At 35.3% G+C, this 14381-nt stretch overlaps 1 protein-coding gene across 2 annotated transcripts in view; it reads right to left on the bottom strand.

Annotated features, from left to right (window-relative positions):
* The window catches only part of LOC145668168 (cuticlin-5), a 255412-nt gene that overhangs the window by 67153 nt on the left and 173878 nt on the right, over positions 1–14381 (bottom strand). For both annotated transcript variants that reach the window (XM_081735789.1, XM_081735790.1), the window contains one exon: positions 3936–4090. In XM_081735789.1, coding sequence (XP_081591915.1) covers positions 3936–4090 — 155 coding nt within the window. The remainder of the gene's footprint in view (positions 1–3935; positions 4091–14381) is intronic.

Below are 14381 nucleotides of genomic sequence, written 5' to 3' on the forward strand. Positions count from 1 at the left end.
CAGTAAAATTCCAGTTCATTTCAGGGAAAGCATAAGAAATAATTCCCCATTGAAGTCAATGGGCTAGAAAAAATCAAATAAATTCCAGTTCATTTCAGAGAAAGCATAAAAAATAATTCCCAATAGAAATCAATGGGCTAAAAAGTAGTGTAGGCACTCAATACCCTCTGACACCTTCTGATGATGATGTCAGTTCATTAACAAAATACTAGAATGTAATCCATGTCGGTGCTCTAAAATGTTAGGAGATATATTTTTAAACAGCGATGACTTCATATTCTCTCTGGGGGGGATTTAATACACTGGGTGTGAAATGTAGTATTACGAAAATACTGGGAATTTACATTGAGCACGATGGGATATATGGCTCCGGGTGGAAATTTTCCCTGGATAACCTCCTGAAGTCGTCATTGGTTCTAAATATTCTCCAGTTATGAACACTGAATAAATTAAACATTTTATATACTTTAAGTTTTCTATAGATTCTAATAGAATCCATTTTTTTTTCACTTAGTCTTTCTCATTGCAGTCGTGCATACAAGATTTGTTCCATGTTCAGCTTTCTCCTCCCTATTACGCTCTTCATGATTTTCCTATCTGGTCAAAAGATGGCACTGAAAGTGTTTGCAGAACACGCCTTCTGGACACGATAATGTTCGGACAAGTAATTTTTACCTTCCTAAGAATAATAATTCTCAACGCCTCTCTTGGTCTTGGTTTGATCGAATCTGGTTGATCGTGGTAGTGTTTAGGTTTTCAGCAGCGACTGAGAGATAGTTTCGCGTTTCCTTCCTTCCTTCCTTTCCTTTTTCTTTTTTTTTATTGTAAATTCTTTGTTGTGGATGAAGTTCTGAGAAAATTCTTCGCTTCCCTGTTTCACATGCTTTTCTTCGTTTTCTGTTTACGGTGATTTATGCCTCGAAATTTCATTAGCAGTATCACACAGATGGTAACTTACGGGATCACGAATCTGCGACGATAAAATTTTACGCTCGATTACAATCTTAACTTTTTCTTCAAGAACTTTTTTTTTTAATTTTTACTTTTCGTTAAGTATTTTTGATATTATTTCGGGTTAAGTTTTCAACTTTTCTGGTTACTTACAAAAGAAAGAAATAACATTTTCACAGCTCAAACGATCGAAGTCTTGGATTCTCTGTCAAGAAAGCTCATGGATCCTATTCTCAACAAATTTCTATACCTAGGTATTCTCTTAATGTTGCGTCACTGATTATACTTTCATTTATCCCTGATTTTAATGAACAAAAAGAGGACAGTAGCGGTCCAATGTTGCCCACTGTCCGTAATTTCCGACACCATGTCTACAATGGCTAATATTCACAACTACATTACGAAAGAGAGAGGAGCAATACAAAAGTGTACTGATACTTTTAATATCTGATATACTGTAAGTATACATTATGAACAATTAAATCAACATTTTTAGTTTAAGACTAACGTTTTCAAACTGAATCGACTGTTCCAGATTTTGCCGTTACTTCCGACATCCGTTAAATGAAGATCAATAAAACTGAGGGATGAGCCTACTTGATCTACTTGTCTAATGTTCTAGTTAATGATATTTATCAAAATGTTTATATGCCATTTGGTTCCCTCTCCACTGCCTTATATGTTACAAAATCAATTTATTACGGTATACTAGAAAATTCCCATGTGAGCGTTTCTGCAAAAAATAGCCCTTTTTTTTCTTTCCGAGATCAGAATATAGCTCGATCAAAATATAACATTTTCTTCAAGTGGTAGAGCAGAATGGGCAATAGTAATTTCAATTCGGCAAGTACAAATATATTTGAAATTACATTACATTACTTTTTGGGGTCCCTGGTTCGATCCCAGCTTGCACCAAGTAGGCTTTTGTTGCGGACAAATACTGTGTGCGTAGGTTTTCTCGGGGTTCTCCCGTTTTCTTTCACTTTCTTCATTCCACTATTTCCTTCATTATCATTCTCCCTTAACCTTAGAGCATAATAGTGGGGCATTAAAAAATATTTTTTCTTTTTAAAGGAAAGATGCTGTTCCGGAAGTACAGCCTGGGACACTAATTATGTTAGCCCCGCTCTGGACCATGTGAGCAAAAAGCGCGCTCGGTAACCACTATATTAGCATAAAGAGCTAACTCTATCTTGAAATATCTCTACCAGCAACATGTACTAAGAATGAAACTTAATCTACAAGGTACTTGAAAGTATAAATATCAAGTGGATTGACTGAATTTTACTAAATAAAGATTAATTTCCAGGAAATAAAATTATTTGACTTATTTGAAATCCAGGATATTGAAGTCCGAAAAACCAAGATATCTGTGTAACACCAAAACTTTCTCAGGGTGAAGAAACTGTTGAGGTAGAGTACATCACTAGGCATAGGTTAGGTGGTGATACTGTTGTATGAAGCTACCTTGATTTATACAACTGCTCTCATAGTGAAGTCAATATGAATTAAAGGATTAAAGAATCATTTACTTCTTACTGTACCTCTTTAGGGGGTTCTATACAAATATTATTATTTCTAGAAAAGATGTTTCAGTGTTTCCAGCTATGAATTAACTCAAATACCCATAACAATTAGAAATACTTGAATATCTTGCTACTTTTTTTTTCTTATTTTATACTACTATATGCAGTAGAAGTGGCTTATTTGCTTGAACAATTTAATTGACTTCTGAGTTTTATCCGGATGAAAAATGTTTATTTTACTTAACAAAATATGTCATCTGGCACATATACTCATAAGTGCGTCAAATTTCCGTTTGATTCATTTTGTATTTTGTATGTGTATCAGGTATTTGTCAGACAAGGAGAAATATTTAAGAAAGATCAGGCTTCTTAATGTATCAAATTGCGTTGAACGTTCAATTGTACATTTATAGTTTTTCCTTACAGATTATGATTATTGATTGATTACGAATACAATTACATCCCAACAGTAGCCAAGACACACACATCTTAGGTTAGCCTTCTAATTATTAGGCTTCTGGAGGAACTTTGAATGGTTATGGGTAGGATGTTAGGTGCACATAATTTACGAATTTCGTAATTGGCCTAATTAAAGAAGCAAAAATTAAAGTTTCACTATCAAGTAGGATAATAAACGATCAGTATCGGCGTTGTCGCTTGGTATAAGATAATAAATCAAGGGGTATGACCGTTACTGCTTCTGAAGGATAATCTATCGAGAGGTATTAACCTTATCACTTGTATGGGATAATAAATCGATCGGTATTAGCGTTATGGCTTCGTACAGGATAATAAATGAAACGCTATTGACGTTACTGCATCGTAATCAGAAGGTCACAGGCTCAAATCTTATTGAATTTTTCCAGAGATTTTCCTCAGTCTCACCATGTGAAGTTGGAATGGAATCTTTTAATATTTGTATCCTGGTCGACACCAGAACAACAGGAAATACGTTTATAAGTACCGGTAAATAAGTTTATTATGATATATAGTCTTTTGTTCTCACTAGAATATGTGATTAGTCATTCTGAAAGGCTTTCTCCGGATTATACTAGAACATTTCTAATCGCATAAATGAATTTTTCATATTCCTCTCCCAAGATCGTACTCAGAATGAGTGTAATATTGGTGATCATAACACGTATAAGATATTCTAATATACACGGGATATGTTTACAGTTCATGTATCTAATGTGTTTTATTATTTTAGACAACCTACTCTCACTAAAATGTTATTCCGAGTACATTACTTTCCCCCCGATAAATACCAAAAATGGAGGTGAAATTACCATTATGAACGGATTAACCAGACAATTTTAAATATATGGATGTACTTTTTTTTTTTTTTTTTAAGATCGATCTCAGAAATTAAAGAGAAGAATGCGAATATCAGTAATGTTTCAAATCAATTATTTTTGGTCTGCTTTTAAATAAGAATATACTTTTTTTTATACTTACCATATCTGCTTCTCATGTAGATAATAAGAGTAAGAGGATCGCCCACTCGAACAGGGCCTGTGACTCTGTTTCCTGATGTACCATACCCATATCGGATCTCCATGTAGCATTCCGGGGGACTTAGAGTGAAAAGTACTGGGTTCCCAGTTGCTACTCTGTAAGAATAATAAATAAAATTTGTTAATTTATTCACTTTAACAAATTTAAAAATAGATTATTTTAACTTAATTATCAATAAACTCTTGGCAGTACTTTGTGGTTTGAATTTGTCTGCAAGTATTGTTGCCTTCGAGACAAGAATTGAGGCAGTCTCGTCTCGGAAAGTATATCTGTTTCTACTGGAAAATTTCTATCTCGTTACGAAAATTCTGTCTAGTCTTGTTTCGTGATATCTCATACCTGCAACGATATTGCCGTAGAAAGAATCTATCCCATATTTACTGCATTATGCAGAGTAGATCACTACTGTGGCATTTATTTCATATTAACAGAAATAAATAATATAATAATAGTTGATTTTGCTGAACAGTTATCATAAGCTGTGCTTACATTATTATACCTTCTTAATGGGTTCCCAAATTAAGGAGTGAAATTTAACGCGCCCTTTCCAAAATATTTCTGGCGATCTTTGGGACCGCCCAAATTGACAAAAATATGTACCCCTAGTTCTATCTTCAGGGTCCTAACATTCAAGATGAAGAGACAAAAGCATTTGTGATGTGTAAAATATGAAAAAGGTGTTTCATAAGATTGACTATTAAATAAGATTAATACCAAGATAAATCGAGAAATAAATTTTTAGGATAGGAACGTAAATAAAAAAAAAAGTCGTATGAAATGAGTTAAGATGAAACTATACATTAACAAATGTTTGACTGGCAAAATTCGGTCGAAGACATGACGGGGTACATTGTGATAATTTCAGTTGATAATGACGAACGCAATGCAATTGCCAACTAAATACCATGTCGCTAAGCCCACTGATTATGAAACAATAGAACAACTATTTCAATTTAGTACTCAAGCACTAGATGATCTACATTCCTTGATCAGATATCATTGTTTATTACTAGGAAACCTGACATGACCTGATTCTCTGCACTGCTTCAGTGGATAGCGCTCGTACCTTTGATACAATGAGTCCCAGGCTCGATTTCCGGCAGGAGAGCCTTCAAATTTAAACGCATTACGGTGATTCTGATTCCACATTCAACTGAGATCTACGTCTTATATAGCCTCAGTGCTCAAATGGACTAAACTCTAATCCAATCAACGACATGATGTGATGAGAAGGGTACAGTGGTTTAGTGGTTGTGTGTTCGTCTCTGGTACGAGGAGTCCCTAATTCGATCCCTGGTCATCGTAGTGGATAACATTATATCTATGGGTTTTCTCGGAGTTCTCCTGTAAAAATATATTATCTTGGCATTTTAAAATCGTTTATGAGGAAGGGGGGAGTATAATCTGATTTCAAGGAGCACGATTTCGCAGTTAGTGAATTGAGTTACAGCACCAGGTGTGTGAGGGAGAAATGAATGAAGTTCATTGCAACAGATGGACTATAAAAACTTAAAATAAAACATAAACAACCTTCAACAAAAGCTTTAAAAAGCAGAAAATAATAATATTAAAATACTTAGAAATACAAAATAATTCATTACCATTATCTATTTAAAAAAATTGAAGTCTGTCGTAAGCCAAACAAATTAATACCTACTATAAAATTAATTTGAATGGTAGTTTTATGAGGCATTAATTTGTTATGCTTTGCACAGACTTCATTTTTTTTTATACACGATGGTAATGAATTATTTTGTAGTTCTAAGCATTTTAATATTATTATTTTCTGCTTTTTAGCACTTTATTATTTTCTGCTTTTTAGAGCTTTTGTTGAAGTCAGTTATGTTTCTTTTAAGTTTATTTAATTTTTCCAGTTTTCCGTTACCGCAGTAATTTTTCGGTACCTAAACTAAAGGAAGGACTCTGAAGTTACTATAAAATGGGCCGAGCTGCGAAAGATGCGTCATTAAATATATATTTCATAATGATAATATATATTGCATTTCCTTATGAAATTTGTATGGGACCACCAGGAAAGAATATTGTTTTCAACAACAACAACAACAACAAAAGGTATAATCAAAATTGGTGCACTTATGTCGAAGTCATGCATGATCATTTATGCATATTAAAGTCGGTTAATTACGCTTTTCACACTATACCCATTGAGGTGTTTCATGGTCTAGCTCCAAGGGCTATCATTAATTTACTAAGACTCTCTCTATGTACATAAAACAGAGCCTGAGTCAGGTGACCTAATGGCAGAATACTTATGATGGTCGGCCGCGGTGGCTCAGTGGTAGAGCGTTCACCTCTGGTGTTTGGGGTCCCGGGTTCGATCCCAGCCCCCGCCATGTGAACTTTGTGGTGGACAAACACCGTGTGCGTGGGTTTTCTCGGGGTTCTCCCGTTTCCTCCCTTCTTTCTTCATTCCACCATTTCATTCATTTCTCATAATTACCGTCTCCTTTAGTCTAACCGGCATAACCGTGGGACGTAAAACTCAAAGATTTCATTTCGTTTTCACTTATGATGGTGATGATACCTCGATGGCTCGAAAGGTATGAAGTTCTTATTTAATTATATATATATTTTTTCTTCTTCTTCATTTTACGTTCCAAGGCTAATGAAGGACGATTCATGAAAATGAATAATAATTTGAAAGAGCTGGTGGAATGAGAATGCAGAAAGAAACAGGAGAACTCCGAGAAAAGCTACATCACAATGTTGTCAGCCACAAATTTTCAGGCTCGCGATTGAACCAGAGCCTCACTCGTGCCAAAGCTGTATTCTACCACTGAGTCACGGTATATCTAGTTGTTATTTAAAAATAGAAATATGGGGCCTTATGCAGAGTCGTTTGGACGTATGATTAGCATTATACTGAAGGCCCGACTACTACAGGAAAACATATGTTAGTCGAACTCTTTAGTATGGCACTAATCACGTGTCAGAAAGACTGCATAAAGCTTATGGTATTTAAATAAATGGTTGATCCAGATGCAAATTGGTATGTACTACTTCAAATCTAAGCGGTTGGTGTACTTCCCATAATATTGATGTTAATTAGGTAATGAATCTGAATCTTGATAAACTACAAGGCTCTGGCTCAAAGCAGAGGTGTCATTTAGATGGCCTTTCTGTGCTTGATATAGGCTATATATATATATATATATATATATATATATATATATATATATATATATATATATATATATATATATATATATATATACATGTTAATTGATACGGTAGTAACATACTAGCGAAAACCTTTAATCTATTTGTAATAACATTCCCCGCAGTAATCTATTTGTAACTCTTCCCCCAAAGGAAAAGCTCAAATGGTGCTACTGCGCTTAAGTATACTTAAATAAAAATAATAAAGTTTATATTTGGAAACACGATCATCTTCATTTTAGTTTATGTTAATATTTTGACTGACTCGGGAGTCAAGTTCGCAACCATTTGTTTCCTTTTTACAGCCTAGAACTCCTGTAAAACCATTGTTGTCTGCTTATGTGAGTCCTTTAATGAAAATGAATCCTGAATTACCAGACTCATCGGATTTCTTTAACATTTTTAACACTCCGTTTACAATTATTACCCATCCACTAATATACGAATAAGAACTGCTATTTCTAGTAAAGGTTTTTGCATAAAATCTTATTTCTTGTTAATTTTCACTTTGTTACTTTATACAGCGGTTTCCACGTATTTTTACTCAATATAATAAATGAAAACTAATACATTTACAAGTATATACATATTCCTGGTTTCATATTTGAATATTCTTCTCTATTAGTTCAAAAACTTGACCAGAAAAATGTCCAGATGACATTCTGTATCGTGTGTATCACTGTAGCCAAATCAAGCATATCAATATTTTTGGTTAACTCCAAACTGTAATAAGTCTTGGATTTGGTAATTAAAAAAAAATCCCTGAAAGTAAACCTGTGAAATTCTACAATTCTTATTCATGTGTTAGTGGACGGAAAATAATTATAAATGACGTGTTAAAAGTGTAATAAGTGTTACTTTACTGGACTCACATAACCAGATAATGATTGTATTATAGGAGTTCCAGCCTGCAAAAAGGTAACAAATGATTGCGAATATGACTCCCGATTGAGTTGAAATATTAAACTAAAAGAAGAGTATACTTAAGTGTAGTACTATCGTTTCATGTTTTGCTTTGGGGGAAGATAGTCTCCGATACAAGTAGTTTAATAATGATTTTCAGTAGTATATCACTACACTATCGATTAACATATATATTTACATCTCAAACCCACATGATGCCTCTGCTTTGAGCCCAGAGCCTTATAGTTTATCAAGATTCAGATTCGTTACCTTATTGACATCAGTATTATGGAATGTGCTCCATAGGATCCATCAGTAAATATACGGTACTCAAATCTAATCACCACGTTGGCTATACCCATAATTTATTTCGCTCGTAATTACCAAATAATCCCTGCAGTATAATAACTTTGCACTTCAATAAAGATTTCTTCACAAAATAAAAGAGTGACGTAGGTGGTCAAGGTTCGAAGCCAGAACATGTAGACAGGAAGGGGGCGAGATTATGTTTAGGGAGCCAACTTGAGTTCATCTTACATTAAGGTCTATATATTCATAGCAACAAAAGAATTTAGGGGAACCTGAAAGTGGTCACACGCTTGCTAAGTTCCCCGTGGCCACCCCTAGCTAAGGGCACAAGATAGTCCCTAACATATATACAAAAATCAGTATATAGCAGACAGTTCATTATGCTCAGAAATCTAGAAAAAGAGCCCTCTCTCTTGGTCTAGTGGCTAATGCGTGTATTTTTGGTGCACGTAGTCCTGGGTTCGATTCTCAGTCGGAAAGCACATAAAATAATTTACATGGAATGAGTTCCCTATTTTTTTTTTTTACTCTAAAGCAAATGAGTCCACGTGAGTGTGAAGTGAGCGCGGGCTCGCACTCAATTTAACTCGCGCTAGCTCGGGCTCATGTTCACTTCTCTCAACTGAGCTTGCACTCACTCGGGCTCGCGCTCACTTCCCTCAACTGGGCTCGCGCTCACTTGAGCTCGCGATCACTTCTCCCAACTGGGCTCGCGCTCACTCGGGCTCGCGATCACTTCTCTGAACTGGGCTCGCGCTCACTTCTCTCGATTGGGATCGCGCTCACTGGGGCTCGCGCTCACTAATCTCAAGTGGGCTCGCGTTCACTCGGACTCGCGCTCACTTATTTCATTGGAGTTCAGGCTCACTAGGGCTCGCGCTCAATGATTGAGCCCGAGCCCGGTTGAGCGTGAGTGCCGAGCTCACGAGCGTCGGGCTCGCGAGTTTGGACACCTATGGTTCCAGGTGGTGCTAATATGTTCACTTGAGACACTGAATTGGTTGATTCCCGGCGGGAGCTCATGTGGTTAGTATTCTACGTTAATCATATAGCCTCGCTGCTAAAGGGGACCTTAAACTCAAACTCAACTCAACTCAACTGAATTGATTGCAAAAAACGTATGCCTCTTCCTACTAGCGTTGTTCTGGCAATCAAGATTAAAACCGTAAACGCTTGATTTCTACCACTTCCGGTTTGAATAGAGAGTTGACGGCAAAACGGAATCTTGGTATGTCGAGCCGATTGCAAAGCACCGCTTCTCGATACCTCTTACCGTTTTTATTCTATGAAAATCAATATTCAAATCGAAAATATTAGTAAATTTCAACCACTTCCTGTTTCAATAGAATGTTGCAGGTGGTGATTATGTTGTGTTTCCTTAAGACACTGAATAGTTTCCAAAAGACACTTGTTGCTATTTATTACCGTTTTTGTTTTATAGCAATGAACATGGTTTACTTCTACCACTTCCGGTTTAAAGAAAGGGTTAACGGAGGAGGTGGAACATATTCTTGAGACGCTAAATCGATTAAAAAAAACACTTCTCAAAATCATTTACCGTTTTTGTTCTTTGCAAATCAGTATTGAAACAGGAAGTACTTGTGAGTTTCAATTACTTCCATATGAGTAGAGTGTTATTCAGTAGGTGATAATGGTATGTCCTATTGAGACACTGAAGCAATTGGGAAAAAAGCACTTGCCACTCTGTTTCTGTTTTTTTTTCTATAGCGATAAACGGTGAAAACCGGAAATGTTATTTTAACCACTTCCAGTTTGAATAATAGGTTAACGAAAAAGATTGAACCTATTTTTGGGACGCTTAAGCGATTACAAAAAAAAAAAAAAAAAAAAAAGCTTCTCGATATATCTTAAAGAGGCCTCATCCCGGCGATATTAAAATACCGCTAATTTTACAGTAATTATGTGATATCTTCAAATAGATAAAAGATAGTCGAAATGTGGAACAAGAGCGCCCTAGACAATGTCATTTTACATGAGATACCCTTATCACCACTCAATTACCTGCTTTCGATTTCGAGCCATTTTGAAAATTGGCATTTATTTTCGCGTTTCTAAACGGCTGAAAACGGAAAGCCACTAGATGACTTGTGATAACGGTACCTCACGCAAAATAATATTGTCTAGGGCGCTCTTGTTCCACATTTCGATTATTTTGTATCTATTGGAAGATATCACATAATTACTGTAAAATTAGCGACATTTTAATTTCGCCGGGATGAGGCCTCTTAAAGATTGCTACGGATGAATGAAGATAGCAGTTCTATAAGACTTCCGACGTTTATGAATAGCATAGTATGAAAGTGTAGTAATGTGAAAAAATAGTTTAAAATGCTTAAAAACTTACACCCGTTTACTAGAAAACACTAGCAAGTCTAATTTTTCTTGTAATAGAAAACAAGCAATCTGGTGTGTTATAAAAATGGCAAATATAGCAGATTTGCTGCAGTTGGACGTGAACATTGCTTTACAAACACTGAACGTAGATTGACATGTATTGGCCAAGGAGTAATTTACGTTTTTTAGTTATCCACTGGGATAATTAACTTGATCGTATAGGGGCGCATTTCACTGTATAATAACAAATAACACACAAAAGTCTCAAACTTACTTCGGGGTCAATATCAACCGTCCTCTTTATGGAAACAAAACCACGCTAACAACAGAGATAGTTTATGGCTTTCATAAAGCAGAAACAACACATAATTGTGGCCTACCGAAAAAGAGATATAATTTGTGGATATTTAAGTCTTTATCTTTCGTATGCAGTATACGATATTTTAACAACTTAACCAACAGAGAAAAAACTAGTTTTAACAGAATTATATTCTCAATTATTTCGCTTTGTGGAGTTTGGCAAAAAATTTGTTGTCAAAGTCACGCCAGTTTGCTCTGGTTGTCGCGACGCGACGTTGAGAGTGGGTCATTGGGTTCCAGAGACTAAGGTCACATTTGCCAAAGTAACGGTGACAAAATCTAGTCGAATGAGAAAGAAAAAAAGAAGAACGAAAAAGAAATCTCCAGAAAAGTATCAACTGAAAAATCACACAAAAATAGTATGAATTTTGTTAGTAGCGGAAAAATATTAAGATGATATTTTTCTTATATTATGGACTGTCTTTTGATGCAGTGAAGGAGAAATGATGTATATATTTTCAAATGTATGTTACAGATACGGACAATTTGTATCTATTTTATTGAAAATATGACGCGGAAAATCATTCTTGCCAGATTCATGGAAAAATAAGGAAATAAAAATTTGTTAAGGTAGACACTTCTGGCCTCTTTTTCAATTTTGTTTTGTATAAGTGGTCCGTTAAAAATGATTTTGTACGTTAAAATTAAAATTTTGAAATATTTTACTACGTGTTTTTAACTGATTTAAAATTAGGGAAAATAATAATAATAATAATAATAATAATAATAATAATAATAATAATAATAATAATAATAATAATAATAATAATAATAATAATAATAATAAAGATTCGGAGATCGGTAAAGGACTATAAACATAAAGATTTTCATACAATTCTTGAACTGTTTTAATTTACAATTGCAATTTGTATTCTTTGTGTAGATGCTTGTTTGCTAATTAGCAGCTATTTTTTTTCCCTTTAAAATTGTATTGGATAATTTAGATATACGTAAGTCATGATTTATGTTCTTGAAATTGAGAACCTACAATCCGTTAAGAATTTGAGAAATTCATTTGTTCTTTTCTACGTGACTTCCTGTTACTTCTTGCAAGTGATATCGTTTAAAACACTCTGTTCTCTTTTGTAAAACGTTCCAGTTGAAAATTTATGAGTGACAACATCTCTTTCATCTCTGTATTATCATTTGACCTTACATCATTTCAAAGGCCATCCCGTTTAACCTGTGAGGTGCCAAGGTTGACCTTGGGTCAGTCATGTGTAACCCTCGAGCAGGTGCAATGGACGAACAGACTTCTGCATCAGGATGAAATTGAAATAAAAGAAAAAAATCGTCTTAACAGGAAGATCACTAGTACAAATGCAAGGCTAAGATCAGGGCTTTGAAAGAAAGAAAATAAATGCGTCCAGGGTCAGAATATGCTAATGACAGTATGTATAAATAATAATAATAATTGCTCACAAAACAATGTTGCGTGATTCTTCCGTTTCCTGGTTAAAAAAAAATATAATTGTCAGTTTCTTTGCATCTTTCGAAACGAAATGTCATAATTATCTTAGTTCGTTAAGTTTAATATCATATTCGACAACTTTTTTTTAAAAAAAAAAAAAAAAAGAAATCACTGTAGCATATCAAAGTAAAGTCTATTAAAATAAGACGCAGTCCACAACAAAACATGTTCAACATCACGAGGTAGAATCTCGGGCTCAATCGAACTCAAGCTCAGTAATTCAGCGTGAGCCCGTGTGCACACCCCTATAATTGGATAGTGAGCTAGGACTAGAGCGAGCGCGAGCTCCAATGAAAAAATGAAATGAAATCTTTGAGTTTAACGTCCCACGATTATGCCCGTTAGGTTAAGGGAGACGATGATTAAAGCGACAAAATGATAATGGAAGTATTGGTGGAATAAGAAAGTGGGAGGAAACGGGTATATACCGAGAAAACTAACAGGCACGATGTTGTCCATCACAAACTTACTTAACCGGGATCGAACCGGGGATCCCATGCACCAGAGGTAAGCACTGTACCACTGAGCCACCTGTCCCCCAAGAGCTCCAATGAAGTTGCTGAGCATGAGATGATGGAAACGTAAGCATCACTGAGGATAGTGAGTCTCAGTTGAGGTAAGACGAAGCCTAAAATACAGTAAACCTCATTGATGTTACTACGCGCGAGCCTTATTGAGGGAAGTAAGACTGAGTGTGCGAGAGTTCGAGTGAGCGCCGCGCCGACCGTAAAGTGGCTTTCTTTCTATGCTTCAAGAATATGTTCAAGAAAGTAATTTTAAGTTTTGGAGTGGATGGATAAGAAATGCGAAGAATTTGAAGAAATGTCAAAGTGCTTACGTGAATGGAAAAGTAGGAAAAAATAGCTGGGTGTAAAACGTAACCAATAAACAAGTTTTTTTTTTTTTTGTTTTGGAGAAGTAGGAGAGAAAAGATGTAATGTAACGTAATCTGAGTTTAGCGTCCCTTTCAGCAGCAAGACTGCGTGGGACCTGGACCTACAGCTTAATGTGGGATGAGAATCATATGAGCTTCACCGGGAGTCGAATCCGCCGGATTTCTCACGTCAAAGGCGCATACGCTAACCGCTGAGCCACGAGGGAGTTCAGGAAGGTTATTAGAAAAAAAGGAAACAAACTGGTTAAGAACCCTGTTTAAGATGAAATTGTATTTTGGAAGACATAATAAAAGGCATAGTGACAAGTGACAACTGACAAGAAAACTAGAAGTGAGAGATGAATGACTGCAATTGATGGATAATTTTAAAGCGGATCAATGCTTTGTCGAGGCAAATATGTTTTCCTGAGGATCGTAACACATTCTACCTTGTGCATTGGGCTCTAAAGTTTAATTTTTGGTGAGAAAGCATAATGATGGTTCCGATTTCGCCTTATACTGTAGGTCCTCGTCTTATATAGCTTTGACGCTGAAAGAGACACTAAACTTCAACCAATCAATCTTCATGGTAGCTTCTCAATATACGTTAAATGACTTTGACTTGGTGGCAGAATACTGAATCATAACGGTACTACGTATGATTTTTAGGTAATCTATTTGTAGTTATCAAGACTGTGTTTATCTCAAATCTATGGAAAACATGCTTATAGTTTGAAGACAAACATTTAATTAAAAAAATCTTTATAGGTTAATTTTTTCTCCATTTTTTGGCTGAAGGTTGTGTAAATGGCAGAAAACCTTAATTATCGTCTTTAAAAGCCATTTTTTTCTTACAGAACTCTTGTTTGAGATCAAGTTAATTTATAGAATGATCCATAACTATTTTTTTTTTGTGTGTGTGAAAACAAGACTA

Source organism: Thermobia domestica, chromosome 13 (genome assembly GCF_964235325.1).
Source record: "Thermobia domestica chromosome 13, izTheDome1.hap1.1, whole genome shotgun sequence".
In the NCBI taxonomy this organism is placed as follows: domain Eukaryota; kingdom Metazoa; phylum Arthropoda; class Insecta; order Zygentoma; family Lepismatidae; genus Thermobia; species Thermobia domestica.